Source organism: Neodiprion pinetum, chromosome 2 (assembly GCF_021155775.2).
Source record: "Neodiprion pinetum isolate iyNeoPine1 chromosome 2, iyNeoPine1.2, whole genome shotgun sequence".
NCBI lineage: Eukaryota > Metazoa > Arthropoda > Insecta > Hymenoptera > Diprionidae > Neodiprion > Neodiprion pinetum.
Window position 1 is genome coordinate 37,531,612 of NC_060233.1, and position 17,926 is coordinate 37,549,537.

Here is a 17,926-nt window from a genome sequence, read left to right on the forward strand (position 1 = left end):
GAATTGGACAGAATAACACTGGTACAACAAAGAAACTGTTCTTGAGATGTTCTCTGGAATGAGGTATGTTATGTTTAAAGGTATACATACTATACATATAGGTATAATTGGTCAGCTTAGTTCGTAAGATGCCCGCTGACCTCCTACGCCAAGGATGGCGAGACAGGTCGTTCGGGCAAAAGTTGTAACCCATGTATTGTGGAACTAATCCACAAAAATAAAGGTCTAGTATATCACGAAGTGAATTAACCCAAGACTCACATTATTTTCTACCTGGATACATAACAAGGTAGTAGGTCGATTGCAGAGTTGACGGTGTTGGTTCGTGATGATGGTTTCTGTTATGCATGACGAAAGTGAGGCATGTATACTCATGAAGATATGCCATAATTCTGTTCATCGCAATTCACGGTGACATGGAAAGACAACCCACCTGATAAGATACATGATCGCTGTCAACAAGGCAATTTTCCGTATTAACTGATTTGATATAATGATGGCATGCTGCATTTACGATATTTTATCATGAGTAGAATGTCACATTTTAAATCCAATTTGCATCGTGAGATCGGTGACCGGAAAAAATTCGAATACTTTAAATCTACACGTGTAGTAGCTTTACGTGTAATACTGCTACTGATAAAGAAGCTTCATTGGCTTGTGTACTCACTGTGTCTTCAACAAAGCACAATCTTTTGTTGTGTAATTCGTCGTACAAGCAACCACACACATTTACATTTTGGAACGAAAGTGTGCATCATCAGTACCATGTCGCAAGTGATAAATCGTAATCAAATACGAAAGTTTATAGAGGAAAAAACTGTGAACAAGTATTTGGGAAAGAGGTACTTGGTTTGATAGCTTCTGTTTGAGTAAATGTTCGAAAGTCCAGTCAGTACTGGATTTGTTGCTGGTATTATTGGTATTGGTGCTGGTATTGAAAGGACTGTATACATCAATCCATTAAACGTGACAAAATTAAGCGTAATACTATTTTGAGCGTCTCACGCCCGATGATATAATTTTGTAATAAGTAAAATTATTACTCAAATTTAACTACAATTTTCGTTTGGTGCTGGATTTTAGCTTGCAGGCATCATGTCGGCGTAAAATTACGGAGAAAATTGAACCGGATAGACCAAGACCCAAGTCATTTCGTTGCACTCATCAAAAGTTACAATTAAAATACGTATATACCTCGTATTTCACTGTTACTCTTTACACTAATTATAGAACTAGGCTAAGTTTCTTGGATTTAAGACTCTGTACATATATAACTTTGTATACTGTTGTTTCCCAATATGGATATGGAAAGGATATTAATAAAAACCATCAAAACCATCAAAACACATTGCTTCGTAACTTCTTCCCTGTTGATCCCACGCTTTTTTTCGCTGCGTTTTCTGAGTTCCTGGGGGTCCAATTAGTCGGAAAAGGGTCATTTAAATCGAATCTGGGACCAAGAATTTTCAGCTTCAAAAATGAAGGAAAAAGTAAGGCTAACCCCTTTGCATTTTTGGCGAAAATTTTCGCGATTGTGAAAAGTGCTAGAATAAATTCTTTCCGGCACTATTTCGACGTAGTTTTGCAAGAGAAATCGATTGGGCGCACTCCCGATACGCTGCGGGCAGCGGATCAAAAGTTACAGCCAAAAAATCAGAACCTGTGTTTTCGACATTTTTCAGCAGGTGCTTTTTCCTTCGTCATTTCTCTGCTGTTGATCCCACGCTGTTTTCGCTGCGTTTTCTGAGTTCCTGGGGGTCCAATTGGTCAGGAAAGGGTCATTTGAATCGAATCTGGGACCAAAAATTTTTCGGCTGAAAAATGAAAAAAAGCAAGGCTAACCCCTTTGCATTTTTGGCGAAAATTTTCGCGATTTTGAGAAGTGCTGGAATCAATTCTTTGGCGCACTATATCGACGTAATTTTGCGAGAAAAATCGATTGGGCGCAGTTCGAATACGCTGCGAGCAACGGATCAAAGGTTAGAGCTGAAAAACAAGAATCTGTGAATTCGACATTTTTTGACTGGTGCTCTTTCCGTCGTCATTTCTCTGCTGTTGGTCCTACGCTGTTTTTGCTACGTTTTCTGAGTTTCTGGGGGTCTAATTAGTCATGAAAGGGTCATCCCAATCGAATCTGAGACCAGAAGTTTTTTGCCAAAAAAACAGTGAGGCTAACCCCTTTGCATTTTTGGCAAAAATTTTCGCGATTTTGAAAAGTGCTAAAATAAATTCTTTCGTGCACTGATCGGACGTAATTTTGCGAGAGGAATCGATTGGGCGCAGTCCCGATACGCTGCGATCAACGCATCAAAAGTTACAGCCAAAAAACGAGAACCTGTGTTTTTTACATTTTTCAGCAGGTGATTTTTCCTTCGTAACTTCTCTCCTGTTGATCCCACGCTGTTTTCGCTGCGTTTCCTGAGTTCCTGGGGGTTCAATCAGTCAGGAAAGGGTCATTTAAAACGAATCTGGGACCATAAATTTTTTGCCTAAAAAAAAAGTGAGGCTAACCCCTTTGCATTTTTGGCGAAAATTTTGGCGATTTTGGAAAGTGCTGGAATCAATTCTCTGGCGCACTATATCGACGTAATTTTGCGAGAGAAATCGATTGGGCGCAGTCCCAATACGCTGCGATCAACGCATCAAAAGTTACAGCCAAAAAACGAGAACCTGTGTTTTCGACATTTTTCACCAGGTGCTTTTTCGCTCGCCATTTCTCACCTGTTGGTCCTACGCTCTTTTTGCTGCGATTTCTGAGTTCCTGAGGGTCCATTTGGTAAGATACGGGTCATTTAAATCGAATCCGAGATCAAAAGTTTTTTGCCCAAAAAAAAAGTAAGGCTAACCCCTTTGTGTTTTTGGCGAAAATTTTGGCGATTGTGAAAAGTGCTGGAATAAATTCTTTCCGGCACTATTTCGACGTAGTTTTGCAAGAGAAATCGATTGGGCGCACTCCCGATACGCTGCGGGCAGCGGATCAAAAGTTACAGCCAAAAAACCAGAACCTGAATTTTCGACATTTTTCAGCAGGTGCTTTTTCGCTCGCCATTTCTCACCTGTTGGTCCTACGCTCTTTTTGCTGTGATTTCTGAGTTCCTGAGGGTCCAATTGGTAAGATAAGGGTCATTTGAATCGAAACCGAGACCAAAAGTTTTTTGCCCAAAAAAAAAGTAAGGCTAACCCCTTTGTGTTTTTGGCGAAAATTTTGGCGATTTTGGAAAGTGCTGGAATCAATTCTCTGGCGCACTATATCGACGTAATTTTGCGAGAGAAATCGATTGGGCGCAGTCCCAATACGCTGCGATCAACGCATCAAAAGTTACAGCCAAAAAACGAGAACCTGTGTTTTCGACATTTTTCAGCAGGTGCTTTTTCGCTAGCCATTTCTCACCTGTTGGTCCTACGCTCTTTTTGCTGCGATTTCTGAGTTCCTGAGGGTCCAATTGGTAAGATGAGGGTCATTTAAATCGAATCCGAGACCAAAAGTTTTTTGCCCAAAAAAAAAGTAAGGCTAACCCCTTTGTGTTTTTGGCGAAAATTTTGGCGATTTTGGAAAGTGCTGGAATCAATTCTCTGGCGCACTATATCGACGTAATTTTGCGAGAGAAATCGATTGGGCGCAGTCCCAATACGCTGCGATCAACGCATCAAAAGTTACAGCCAAAAAACGAGAACCTGTGTTTTCGACATTTTTCAGCAGGTGCTTTTTCGCTCGCCATTTCTCACCTGTTGGTCCTACGCTCTTTTTGCTGCGATTTCTGAGTTCCTGAGGGTCCAATTGGTAAGATGAGGGTCATTTAAATCGAATCCGAGACCAAAAGTTTTTTGCCCAAAAAAAAAGTAAGGCTAACCCCTTTGTGTTTTTGGCGAAAATTTTGGCGATTTTGGAAAGTGCTGGAATCAATTCTCTGGCGCACTATATCGACGTAATTTTGCGAGAGAAATCGATTGGGCGCGGTTGGAATACGCTGCGAGTGGTGGGTCAAAAGTTACAGCCAAAAAACCAGAACCTGAATTTTCGACATTTTTCAGCAGCTGCTTTTTCGCTCGCCATTTCTCACCTGTTGGTCCTACGCTCTTTTTGCTGTGATTTCTGAGTTCCTGAGGGTCCAATTGGTAAGATGAGGGTCATTTAAATCGAATCCGAGACCAAAAGTTTTTTGCCCAAAAAAAAAGTAAGGCTAACCCCTTTGTGTTTTTGGCGAAAATTTTGGCGATTTTGAAAAGTGCTGGAATCAATTCTCTGGCGCACTATATCGACGTAATTTTGCGAGAGAAATCGATTTGGCGCAGTCCCAATACGCTGCGATCAACGCATCAAAAGTTACAGCCAAAAAACGAGAACCTGTGTTTTCGACATTTTTCAGCAGGTGCTTTTTCGCTAGCCATTTCTCACCTGTTGGTCCTACGCTCTTTTTGCTGCGATTTCTGAGTTCCTGAGGGTCCAATTGGTAAGATGAGGGTCATTTAAATCGAATCCGAGACCAAAAGTTTTTTGCCCAAAAAAAAAGTAAGGCTAACCCCTTTGTGTTTTTGGCGAAAATTTTGGCGATTTTGGAAAGTGCTGGAATCAATTCTCTGGCGCACTATATCGACGTAATTTTGCGAGAGAAATCGATTGGGCGCAGTCCCAATACGCTGCGATCAACGCATCAAAAGTTACAGCCAAAAAACGAGAACCTGTGTTTTCGACATTTTTCACCAGGTGCTTTTTCGCTCGCCATTTCTCACCTGTTGGTCCTACGCTCTTTTTGCTGCGATTTCTGAGTTCCTGAGGGTCCATTTGGTAAGATACGGGTCATTTAAATCGAATCCGAGATCAAAAGTTTTTTGCCCAAAAAAAAAGTAAGGCTAACCCCTTTGTGTTTTTGGCGAAAATTTTGGCGATTGTGAAAAGTGCTGGAATAAATTCTTTCCGGCACTATTTCGACGTAGTTTTGCAAGAGAAATCGATTGGGCGCACTCCCGATACGCTGCGGGCAGCGGATCAAAAGTTACAGCCAAAAAACCAGAACCTGAATTTTCGACATTTTTCAGCAGGTGCTTTTTCGCTCGCCATTTCTCACCTGTTGGTCCTACGCTCTTTTTGCTGTGATTTCTGAGTTCCTGAGGGTCCAATTGGTAAGATAAGGGTCATTTGAATCGAAACCGAGACCAAAAGTTTTTTGCCCAAAAAAAAAGTAAGGCTAACCCCTTTGTGTTTCTGGCGAAAATTTTGGCGATTTTGAAAAGTGCTGGAATCAATTCTCTGGCGCACTATATCGACGATATTTTGCGAGAGAAATCGATTGGGCGCAGTCCCAATACGCTGCGATCAACGCATCAAAAGTTACAGCCAAAAAACGAGATCCTGTGTTTTCGACATTTTTCAGCAGGTGCTTTTTCGCTCGCCATTTCTCACCTGTTGGTCCTACGCTCTTTTTGCTGTGATTTCTGAGTTCCTGAGGGTCCAATTGGTAAGATAAGGGTCATTTAAATCGAATCCGAGACCAAAAGTTTTTTGCCCAAAAAAAAAGTAAGGCTAACCCCTTTGTGTTTTTGGCGAAAATTTTGGCGGTTTTGAAAAGTGCTGGAATCAATTCTCTGGCGCACTATATCGACGTAATTTTGCGAGAGAAATCGATTTGGCGCAGTCCCAATACGCTGCGATCAACGCATCAAAAGTTATAGCCAAAAAACGAGAACCTGTGTTTTCGATATTTTTCAGCAGGTACTTTTTCGCTCGCCATTTCTCACCTGTTGGTCCTACGCTCTTGTTGCTGCGATTTCTGAGTTCCTGAGGGTCCAATTGGTAAGATGAGGGTCATTTAAATCGAATCCGAGACCAAAAGTTTTTTGCCCAAAAAAAAAGTAAGGCTAACCCCTTTGTGTTTTTGGCGAAAATTTTGGCGATTTTGAAAAGTGCTGGAATCAATTCTCTGGCGCACTATATCGACGTAATTTTGCGAGAGAAATCGATTGGGCGCAGTCCCAATACGCTGCGATCAACGCATCAAAAGTTACAGCCAAAAAACGAGAACCTGTGTTTTCGATATTTTTCAGCAGGTACTTTTTCGCTCGCCATTTCTCACCTGTTGGTCCTACGCTCTTGTTGCTGCGATTTCTGAGTTCCTGAGGGTCCAATTGGTAAGATGAGGGTCATTTAAATCGAATCCGAGACCAAAAGTTTTTTGCCCAAAAAAAAAGTAAGGCTAACCCCTTTGTGTTTTTGGCGAAAATTTTGGCGATTTTGAAAAGCGCTGGAATCAATTCTTTGGTGCACCAGATCGACGTAATTTTGCGAGAGAAATCGATTGGGCGCGGTTGGAATACGCTGCGAGTGGTGGGTCAAAAGTTACAGCCAAAAAACCAGAACCTGAATTTTCGACATTTTTCAGCAGCTGCTTTTTCGCTCGCCATTTCTCACCTGTTGGTCCTACGCTCTTTTTGCTGTGATTTCTGAGTTCCTGAGGGTCCAATTGGTAAGATGAGGGTCATTTAAATCGAATCCGAGACCAGAAGTTTTTTGCCCAAAAAAAAAGTAAGGCTAACCCCTTTGTGTTTTTGGCGAAAATTTTGGCGATTTTGAAAAGTGCTGGAATCAATTCTCTGGCGCACTATATCGACGATATTTTGCGAGAGAAATCGATTGGGCGCAGTCCCAATACGCTGCGATCAACGCATCAAAAGTTACAGCCAAAAAACGAGATCCTGTGTTTTCGACATTTTTCAGCAGGTGCTTTTTCGCTCGCCATTTCTCACCTGTTGGTCCTACGCTCTTTTTGCTGTGATTTCTGAGTTCCTGAGGGTCCAATTGGTAAGATAAGGGTCATTTAAATCGAATCCGAGACCAAAAGTTTTTTGCCCAAAAAAAAAGTAAGGCTAACCCCTTTGTGTTTTTGGCGAAAATTTTGGCGGTTTTGAAAAGTGCTGGAATCAATTCTCTGGCGCACTATATCGACGTAATTTTGCGAGAGAAATCGATTTGGCGCAGTCCCAATACGCTGCGATCAACGCATCAAAAGTTATAGCCAAAAAACGAGAACCTGTGTTTTCGATATTTTTCAGCAGGTACTTTTTCGCTCGCCATTTCTCACCTGTTGGTCCTACGCTCTTGTTGCTGCGATTTCTGAGTTCCTGAGGGTCCAATTGGTAAGATGAGGGTCATTTAAATCGAATCCGAGACCAAAAGTTTTTTGCCCAAAAAAAAAGTAAGGCTAACCCCTTTGTGTTTTTGGCGAAAATTTTGGCGATTTTGAAAAGTGCTGGAATCAATTCTCTGGCGCACTATATCGACGTAATTTTGCGAGAGAAATCGATTGGGCGCAGTCCCAATACGCTGCGATCAACGCATCAAAAGTTACAGCCAAAAAACGAGAACCTGTGTTTTCGATATTTTTCAGCAGGTACTTTTTCGCTCGCCATTTCTCACCTGTTGGTCCTACGCTCTTGTTGCTGCGATTTCTGAGTTCCTGAGGGTCCAATTGGTAAGATGAGGGTCATTTAAATCGAATCCGAGACCAAAAGTTTTTTGCCCAAAAAAAAAGTAAGGCTAACCCCTTTGTGTTTTTGGCGAAAATTTTGGCGATTTTGAAAAGCGCTGGAATCAATTCTTTGGTGCACCAGATCGACGTAATTTTGCGAGAGAAATCGATTGGGCGCGGTTGGAATACGCTGCGAGTGGTGGGTCAAAAGTTACAGCCAAAAAACCAGAACCTGAATTTTCGACATTTTTCAGCAGCTGCTTTTTCGCTCGCCATTTCTCACCTGTTGGTCCTACGCTCTTTTTGCTGTGATTTCTGAGTTCCTGAGGGTCCAATTGGTAAGATAAGGGTCATTTAAATCGAATCCGAGACCAAAAGTTTTTTGCCCAAAAAAAAAGTAAGGCTAACCCCTTTGTGTTTTTGGCGAAAATTTTGGCGATTTTGGAAAGTGCTGGAATCAATTCTCTGGCGCACTATATCGACGTAATTTTGCGAGAGAAATCGATTGGGCGCAGTCCCAATACGCTGCGATCAACGCATCAAAAGTTACAGCCAAAAAACGAGATCCTGTGTTTTCGACATTTTTCAGCAGGTGCTTTTTCGCTCGCCATTTCTCACCTGTTGGTCCTACGCTCTTTTTGCTGTGATTTCTGAGTTCCTGAGGGTCCAATTGGTAAGATAAGGGTCATTTAAATCGAATCCGAGACCAAAAGTTTTTTGCCCAAAAAAAAAGTAAGGCTAACCCCTTTGTGTTTTTGGCGAAAATTTTGGCGATTTTGGAAAGTGCTGGAATCAATTCTCTGGCGCACTATATCGACGTAATTTTGCGAGAGAAATCGATTGGGCGCAGTCCCAATACGCTGCGATCAACGCATCAAAAGTTACAGCCAAAAAACGAGAACCTGTGTTTTCGACATTTTTCAGCAGGTGATTTTTCCTTCGTAACTTCTCTCCTGTTGATCCCACGCTGTTTTCGCTGCGTTTCCTGAGTTCCTGGGGGTCCAATCAGTCAGGAAAGGGTCATTTGAATCGAATCTGAAACCACAAATTTTTCGCTCCAAAATTAAAGAAAAAAGTGAGGCTAACCCCTTTGCTTTTTAGGCAAAAATTTTCGCAATTTTGAAAAGTGCTGGAATAAATTTATCCTGCCACTGTATCGACGTCATCTTGCGAAACAAATCGATTAAGCACAGACCGAATGCGTTGTCATCAATGAATGTAAAGTTATGGCCGAAATGCATGTGACGGGTTCGCTAAAGGTGGGGAAGAAAAATTACAAATTCATTGATCAAAATTTGAGTTTATTAGACATGCCCTAATGGTTGTACAAGGGTTCAGGTGTCAGTGTGTAGTGATTTAACAACTTAATAAACAGAATCAAAGTGACAGAGAAACACGACTGCTAAATTTGTTCAAACATTCAATAATTTCAATTGCAATATGCGGAAACCGGTATGCATCATACGCTGTCTGAAGAAAAATATGACAAGTACTATATGAAATAGTTCCTATCATACTTATAATATAATATTACAAGGTTGCTAAGTTTTCAAATCTAACTGAAAAGAGGCGTGCGACGCCGGACGCGCACCGAAAGTGAAAACTTTCAGCGGAGTTATCGTCTTCCTTTGTCCCTCTCTCTTTCCTTATATATTAATACATGTATTTGGGATAGAATTCATTTATATAGTAGTAATAAACATGGTCTTAATATAAGAACTTCTTATTCAAAAAATCGGCCACTTTAGTCAAATTTCATATTGTTATTTACTGACAAATGTTTTCATATTATTTGTATCAAGACTGGATTTTTCACAGGTTTATTACGAAATTTATCACTCATACAAAGCTTGCACCGTCGCAAGCACTCTTAAGATTCCTATATTTTACTGTTCGCTTCGGATAAACCAAGCGAAGTTTTACTGCTGTCAATCCAGACGTCGGGGTGGTTGTACATTATAATGAATATTGCAAGCGATCTTTCTATGTTGCCCCCACAGCTCTTGCCAATTTGCGGACATCCCTGCGCTGAACTTTGTTTGATGGGGTTTTTGGTAAATGATCCACAAATCTAACACCACCACGTAGCCGTTTACTGTCAGCCATTTCTGTAGCGACCAAGTCAATTAACTCCTCCTCCGTAACCTGAAAATCGAATTCATGAGGTTAGACAAAGAGACCACTGAATATTTGTGTACTCTTAATCGGGGTAAAGACCTTAGACAGCAACGAATTGGTTTAGCTAGTAAATGATGGTTTCAAAATAATTCGTTTGGAAAACTCTTTTGATTCTTTTATAGTCATTTTCGCTCAAGGGTTCATCTTTTAGGAATGTTCACATTCGTCGTTTCCACTCTCACACCATTTATATTAAACATGATCTTATCATAAATAGAAACTATATAGCCTTAGTGAATTTCAGTTATATCTCGATGAATTACTGCGCTGAACAGTAGATGGACTAGTGTTCACTCTGAATGAAAATTATGTTGCAGTTTTTTTAGAACATAGTACCTGTTTGTCAGTTATTGCAGCTTGCCTTCGAACCACGAAAGCAATGGGATGCTCGTTGTCTACAGGATGCGGTACACTTACAACCACAGCTTCCTTGACTCCAGGATGAGACAAAAGCACATCTTCGATATCAGCTGGAGATATTTGATAGCCCTGATATTTGATCATTTCTTTTAGTCTGTCTACAATAAAGATTTCCCCGTCCTCGTCATAGTAGCCAAGATCTCCCGAGTGCAACCATCCTTAAATGGAAATTCAAAAGGCAACATCCTTAGAATCGAAGCCAGAAGTTAATCTTCATATGAGTATCCAAAATATTGTCTATCAAATTTATAAATATACTCACCTTCCTCGTCAATTGTGCACGCTGTAGCTTGTGGATCCTTGTAGTAATGAGCCATCGTGGTCCCATTCTTGAGCAATAGTTCACCCAATTGATTGACTCCCAGTAGTCGGCCGGTATCTGGATCGACGACTTTTAGCTGGAAATTGTCCAAGATGGAACCACATGATCCAGGTTTCGAGTTCTTCGTCTGAATTGAAATGGCACCTCCGACTTCCGTCATGCCATAACCCACGGTGATCGAGGCATGTGGTAACATCTCATTGAAGGCTTCCCGAGTATTAGCGGGTAGAACAGAACCACCGCACACGACTGTCTCGAGACTAGAGAGGTCATATTTTTTCAACGCATCTGACTTTACCAAGCTAACGAGCATGCTGGGGCTCAAAAGAGTTGATTTTATCTGGAAAAAGGGTAACGTATCACTGTGTACTCGTCCGTTGTCAAGCTGTTCCACCTAGGATTGAATAGGATTTGTAACTTACTTTAAACTTTTCGATAAGCGCACATGCTGTGTACTCTTCGAAGGGCGGTGGTAAAAGCCTGGTTGAATTTGCGGCTACAGAAATCAGCATGGAATATACCCCGCTGATCCATGCTAGACATGAGATAATCAGCGCTGTATGGTTAAATACGTCAGCGAAGGACGTATGCAATTGGTTAAGGATAATTGCATGGGCCAATGCAACACCTTTTGGGAAACCTGAGGTCCCAGAGGTGCACATAATTACTGCAGTCTCGTCAGAACTTTTTATCGGTGTGCATCTGTAGTGCTGGACCTCTTCGACTGTTTGTTCAGCAATCACTTCTTGAAACGCAAGAAAGCCTGGAACGCGGCCTAGTACAACAATTTTCACGTCTAGCTCTGTTTCTTTGACCGCCTCGGCAAAGGTAGTGGCTACATCTTCGTTGACGAATGCCATCTTTGGGGAGGTGATTTTCAACACATGAATAAAGTCCCCTGGAAAAATAATTTCAGCATTTTTAACGTGGAAGGCTTAATATAATATTAATAACCCGTGTTCGTTTGCGGCCTTAATTTTGTTCATTTTGTGTATCATATCCCACTGTATATTCGAGTACTGATTAAGTTTGTCCATCTCGTGTCACAACAATGCACACGTATGCGTATGAGTTTAGTCACGATAAAACTTAACGGTGTGTCAAGCATTTGTTTAGAATTATGACCCAAATTAGTTGGGAAATGTACGATTAGTCAATTGAAATAATTAGTAATACTTCCATGGCTGCTGTTATTATTCCAATGAGTCTGGTATATTTGAGTTTATGAACTTTGTCATCGAAAAACAATTTACTTTTGTTCATCCCAACGTCCAAGGGGTTGATTACGGCTCCAAGATACAGGGTTGCGAAACACGGCAGCGCGAGGTCTAGCTGATTGTGAGAGCACATTGTAACAACGTCTCCCGGAAGTAAGCCCTGTTTCCTCATCCACAAGGCGCATCTTACGCTTCCATCACGCATCGTGTCGAAGGTGTATTTTTCGCCAGTAGTAACATCAATCTAAAATATCGTTTTTCAACATTTTATAATAGATATGTTTTGGAATAAAATATTTTTTCGTGAAGGAAAGCTTGCTTCAGTTATCGATACTTCCATCATCGGTGCAATATTACTACAGATCTGGTTAGAAGATATCTGAAAATCAGTCATTCAGCGTCCTCTCGCACACTCACCTGTCCTACCAATTCCGGATTGTTTTTCAGTCTTGCTAGTACAAGTTCTCCAAAGCTGGTGTATTCGAACGGAGGAAAGGGAACAACTTTACCCTTGAGTATGTTGTTCTCAATTGTGATCCTCGAATCATTCTGAAAATAATTTCATAATTTTTCTCACCAGCTTACGCATGTAGCCGGTACTGTTTTCTAGATAATAGTGTATAAAAAAAAAAAACAAAAAAAAAAAAATCTCCAACAAAAACCCTTACGTGTTTCCGCGCCAAACGATTAGTTCTCGATACCTATAAACTGATATAAAATGTCCGTGTGCTCAAAGTAACGAATATTTTACCTGGCAGATGATTTCAAATCGCAGGATATATCGATGGCGATAATGCAAAAAGCGAGCCTCAATCGAGTCTGCTATTTGATCAAATATAAAGTGGTTCTAATTTTAACCACGTCACCGATGCGGATCAAGATCCACACGTAAGAGCGCAGTCAATTTATCTTATTGTTAATTGAATTAACCAGTTCAATGTCAGGGAATTTAGTGAACTTCTCCGACATCGAAATACTAAAAGTGTCGAAAAAAGTATCTAGACATCGGACAATTTGTGTACTTTTGGACGTCTCTAGCCAACTTACTCACCATTTTTGTATTTGAGAGTGAAAATCTGCCTTCAACTTCGATTTTTTACTATTGTAATTGATGGGATCTGATAATGTGCCGCTAGAAAATGTTTCAAACAGTACATCAGTCTTACGACTGAGGGAGAGCGAATAACACGTTTCAACTAGAACGAATGACGATTGGCCAAAGACGAGCGTGTTCTTAAGAGACTCTTTACAACGAAATGGTGAGCTTGTGTCATGTTGTTGTCTCATGAAAATCGGTGTCCGTGGGTGATGATAGTTCGGTTGGCTGTGAAAGAAACGATAGATTACGATGCTATGCACTTACACGAGATACTTTGATGCCGTTGCGAGGGTGTATCATCAGAGAAAATTGAATATCATGCAAACGCAAGTCACGCCGCGCCATCTGAATTCTTCTTGCAAAAACTTGTTTGTAATTTAAACAGTAATGATGAGTTTTCAAATAGCCACTAGTACGGACTTCTATCTGCCTCTTCGTTCCTAGTTCATTGTAATTTTCTAGATAATGAACTAGCAGGTGCAGATTCTCGGCATTGTCATTTTTATTGTCATTACAGTGATCAGGTTACTGAATAAATCGCAGGTGTTCCTGGTACCGTGTGCGTAAACATATTTTTACAAATGTAAGAAAATTATGACAGGCTCGGAACTCTGTACGTAAATTTTAACGCTTACTCAATTTTTACGTGTAATAATCGATCGTGTAATGCTCTTGGTATTGGATTTGACAAAGACATATTCTGATTCTGTTTTCAGAGATGAATGGATTTTAAGATGATATTAATATTATGATTTGAAAAATCGCAATCTGCTTAACGGAAACATTCGATTTTCATTACTTTTGAGAAACTTCTTTTGCAACGTATATCGAGGTTCGTGCTATTCATGCTATTGTTGTACTATTAAAGTGTACGATTGGCTAAAAGTTGAACTGAATAAATTCAATTGGCGATGCTTGGGATTTGTGCAGTGAATCGAGCGATGACAGTTGCAATTTTAGATAGTAGCAACACATTGCAACGTTTCGCATTCCGTATACCTATGTGGATGAAAAACTAGAGTACAATTTAATCGCGACGAGCAGTTATCCTCCAGGTGATCATGGATGTTTCTACTTTCCGTTTTGGAGTGATAAAAGTATATTTCAATCGAGATTTACAAACATGTTTAAAATTGGGTCAACGATGGCGTCAGCGATCCATTATTCTGAGACTTATCGAATTATTACGTTTAGACAGATAAGATTACGAAGTTCATATAACGGGAAAATCGTTTACTAGCTTATGCAATGCAGCACTGTTCACGCTGATTATATAGACTGCTTAATGGCTGCGAGACAAACTCGGTTTAGAACTATTTTTAATACTTTTAAAATACGTGAAGTACGATTAGGTTTTTTTAACCTTGACAGTAAATACTTTCTCGAAAAGAAGTCAGAATTCATGATTACACTAAACTGGATGTTTTTTTTTTTACATCTACATTATATAATCGCGATTTTTACTGTATCCAAAACGTGAATTACATTATTATACGTGGGTTTTGAACGGTTGTAATGTCAATCGGTATTACTTGCAGCCAAAACTGAAATCAAACCGATCAAATTTCGATTAGATGTGTGTGTTAAGAAATTGCCTGTTACTTGCTGATGGGTTACGTGAGATTATAAATTTTCTTGATTATGAATGAAATCGAAAATTCAATACAATCATAATTTTATTTGTGATAGTAGGTACAGCTCACACAAATATATACATTCCGTATTGAGCGCATTTACAATGTTATTTCGTATTTATTTTACTTTGTTTCCACGTTGATTGGATAATTTGAATAATAAATTACGGTTAGACGCGGATTCCTCGTACTGCACGGGATCCTTTTTTTTATTTTGAACACAATGGCATCCGCATGTAATATGTCCAAATCCAAATAAATATTAATTAAACCTAAATTAATTTAGTGAAATAAATTACTTAGGTACATGAAATTACATACTCGTATATGCTTTTATAGTATTAATCATCCATTTGTTGATTAAAATGGCGATAATACGTGCATTCAGTACTATACTTTTGTCAAAATTCATTTTTGTTCTCAATTTACGAACGGAATAATATTTTCAGAAACGAATATACCGAGAATTATCGTTGGTTTTATCTTAATGATCACTACGATCTAGGAATTCTATAATTTTACAACTGAATTCGATAGAAGTATATTTTCCGGAATATTTTTGCGGTAATTAATTTGTAACTTTCGAGTCGCAATTAATTAGGCTTCGATTCATCACGTGGATACGGATAGTAGTAAGATTTCCGTTACTTGCGTTTCAGCAGTTACAATAAGATCTTATCATATAAGCTTTCACAAGAATTGTAGTGGGTATTAGCATTGTTGATACGTATCATTTAGTAGTTTCGGTAAGCTGTGTACTGTAAACGGAATATTTTTTAATCATATTTGAGCTACTTACAAGGTTTTCTTTTTTGTTGCCACGAAGAGATGCTTCTCCGAGATAATTCAAAACAATTGAGATACAAGTCTTGACCAAGTCCTCAACTAGACACAGTTATAGTGTCATAATGATAATAATGGTAATAATAATTTTAATATCAATAATAAGAATAATGACGAAAAGAATTATGACATTTGTATAACTATATCAACTCAACAAAGTTGACTCCCTGTTTATCTGTGTAAGTTATATCGATAGCTGTGTGTGAATACAGATGTGGGAAGAAGATTAAGGATTTTTAACGACAACAGAAATCTAACGTTTAAAATTGATAAATTGTAAGTAAGAAATTTGTAGAAGTAAGTTCACCGTCGTTGATTGTAAAATTACTGTATGCTTGGATTACGGTCTTTACTTTGTATGGATTATACGTCTCAGATAAATATAGAAATTGTTTGAAATGTTCCCCCCATATTTTCCTGTACTAATCTTTATTGTAATATCATATTGAACGGTGGAGGAAAGAGTGTGTACTTGATTAGCTAAACTTTGGAATATCAGCTACCCTGGTATGATTTTTTTTTTCTTAGGATATTTTAGTACTTTTTTCTGTGCATCGTATCGATAGTATGATCAATAAATAAACCTTGATTACGGGGCAACATTATTACACGGACACATATCCGGATTCTGTTTACAGTATCTATAATAACTGTCATTACTCGGATTGATGACGTAGTTACAAATACATAAAATAGGGCAGTCACTGTACAATATTATATAATGCCCGGATAAATTAGAGTACATTATTTGACATTTATAGCTGCTAAGACGATAAAAGTTAACTGCAGGCAATATAGGGTATATTAATATACATATTGTATTATATTACGATATTTAAGCAGGTGAGAATGACGGCTACTGGTATACGTTGCATTTCAAGAGTAATTTCAGAGTTGTGGTAATTGGAAAAAATGTTATCACCTCTATAACACTGTTGAAAAAAACCTGTTCACCTGATTTACAGTTCTGAACAAAAATCGTTACTTTCCCGGCCACAATTTCCAATTTCATACAATACCGTGACGTTTCAAGTCTGCGGATGAATAGAAAATAATTGATTCTTCTCCGATACGGATTCCTTTCAATATGCGATTCTGTTTCATCGAAGCTGGTCAACTCGTCGTCATCCAAGTGGTATTCAAACGGTTTAGAGTAATTGCGTAATGGCTAAATTCAGAGGATGAATTTGTGTTCAGAACCGTGCGCCGTGCGTTCTCGACGGCGTATGAAATGAATCGATTCAAAAGTCATTATTCGCGGTCGTGACTCCTAAGGTCCATCTCTTAAATCCGCCCTCGTTTCGATGCAGGATAATTTAAAACCCCGATAGGATCGTCGATCGGACAGCGGCTAACGAATGCAAAGCAGTTAATCGAGCCTTGGATTAATTTTGGAAACGGTGGGGCCATCCTTCCTCGGCAAGGCTTCCGTACTGACGTATGCGCGGCGGCAAATGCGTTTCCGGACTCTGAGGTGAGTAGCATCCGGTCCCGGCGCTCTGGACCGGATATCTGTAGAGGGAACTCGGTGAGGCGTAGTGGGAGGACTCGCTTCCGGCCTGGAGGACGTTGCCGTACCCGGAATAGGAGCCGTAATGCGAAGACTGGGAATTTGGCGAGTGGCCCCTCTCGCTGAGGCTTCTGTAAGGCCCCGATTGGCGGGCCTGTTCCTCTTGTCAGACGGGGGTGCTGACGGCGACGCTGCTTATGTACTCGATGTCGCTGATGCTCTTTACTCGACGATGCCGTTTACCCGACGACGGTCTCGGCGGTAGTTGAGGAGGAGGTGGCGACGATCCTCGGCTCCCGATGCTCCCGTGGTGAACGTACTGACACTGGCTCGCGAGACTTCCGGTGTCCGACGATGACGACGGGGATGCCTTTTCGCTGCGAGGACGAAGACCGAGGGCTCGGCTCAGTGATCCCTGGAAAATGGTTCATATTCACGTGTGATTACGAGGTTCGCCGATCGATCGAGCAGGAATAATAGCGGAACGAAAGCGATATCGAATTTTATCGCGAGGAAACGGATCAGACAGAGGGAACTTAATTATATTTTAATCAAGGTTAAAGCACTTTCGATTTCGCACATTGTTCGTATACTTATATGTATAGGTATAGGTGTATATGTATACGAAATAAGCTACCGATAGTGTCTACTGGTAATTAATCATACGTTTTAGATAACTAAAAATCATTCGTTTCAATGGGAACACCTGAGTTCGTTATATGTTACAGAAATTTTGAATATAATTTCTGTTTCGAAATTTCAATTCGAAATCGTTACCTTTCCTATTCGAAATGTGCAATTTTCAAATCAATATTATAATTTATACAAATCGAAGATACAAACAAACAATAGACGCTATCTACGACCATCGAAGTATCGTTTTCAAGTCAATTAGTTCGATACGCAAGTATGCGATAGTAAGGCTTTAGTGATTATTGGCATCGTTGCAATATGTGCAATCAAACGTTGCATATTGTCAATATTCAAATGGAATTTCCGTGTTCCCAACTTACCGACTAACGTCTTACGATTAGTGCCCGTTGGAGATTGCATACATATTTGGTTAAAAATGAAACACAATGCCGTACGTCTACCAAAAACCCACAAGCGTATGATAATAAATTAGTATGATTATTGATGATGCTGTCTCGAACGTTGTTGACAAAATGATATTCGATATACAGGCATTCGATTGCGTTTGCTCACAAACATGGAAAACCAACAGGTGTAATTACTA

At 39.8% G+C, this 17,926-nt stretch overlaps 2 protein-coding genes and 1 long non-coding RNA gene across 14 annotated transcripts in view; 1 reads left to right on the forward strand and 2 right to left on the reverse strand.

Annotated features, from left to right (window-relative positions):
• Positions 1 to 8,746: 8,746 nt before the first annotated feature.
• On the reverse strand, positions 8,747 to 12,819 carry LOC124211865 (luciferin 4-monooxygenase-like). The gene is made up of 7 exons (XM_046611369.2): positions 12,655 to 12,819; positions 12,021 to 12,152; positions 11,640 to 11,847; positions 10,809 to 11,284; positions 10,327 to 10,726; positions 9,981 to 10,222; positions 8,747 to 9,611 (listed from the first exon to the last, which is right to left on the reverse strand). The coding sequence occupies exons 1-7, from the start codon at positions 12,655 to 12,657 to the stop codon at positions 9,450 to 9,452; spliced, it is 1,623 nt and encodes a 540-aa protein (XP_046467325.1). The 5' UTR covers positions 12,658 to 12,819; the 3' UTR covers positions 8,747 to 9,449.
• Positions 12,820 to 13,191: 372 nt separating this feature from the next.
• On the forward strand, positions 13,192 to 15,394 carry LOC138190415 (uncharacterized). Its single transcript, XR_011176324.1, has 2 exons — positions 13,192 to 13,315; positions 13,419 to 15,394. It is a non-coding gene; the product is annotated as an uncharacterized lncRNA (long non-coding RNA).
• Liprin-gamma overlaps positions 14,361 to 17,926 on the reverse strand; it is an 82,404-nt gene continuing 78,838 nt past the window's right edge. For 11 of the 12 annotated variants that reach the window (XM_046613808.2, XM_046613799.2, XM_046613807.2 and 8 more), the window contains one exon: positions 14,361 to 17,104. In XM_046613808.2, coding sequence (XP_046469764.1) covers positions 16,856 to 17,104 — 249 coding nt within the window. In that variant the 3' untranslated portion in view covers positions 14,361 to 16,855. The remainder of the gene's footprint in view (positions 17,105 to 17,926) is intronic. The other variant, XM_046613809.2, reaches the window with a different exon arrangement.

What these genes read in the sequence shown, in the direction of transcription:
- LOC124211865 (XM_046611369.2), bottom strand. An exon ending in GTGCACAATTGACGAGGAAG is followed by an intron (nt 10,223 to 10,326) that starts GTGAGTATATTT and finishes TTTCCATTTAAG; the next exon opens with GATGGTTGCACTCGGGAGAT. An exon ending in CTGCAATAACTGACAAACAG is followed by an intron (nt 9,612 to 9,980) that starts GTACTATGTTCT and finishes TTCGATTTTCAG; the next exon opens with GTTACGGAGGAGGAGTTAAT.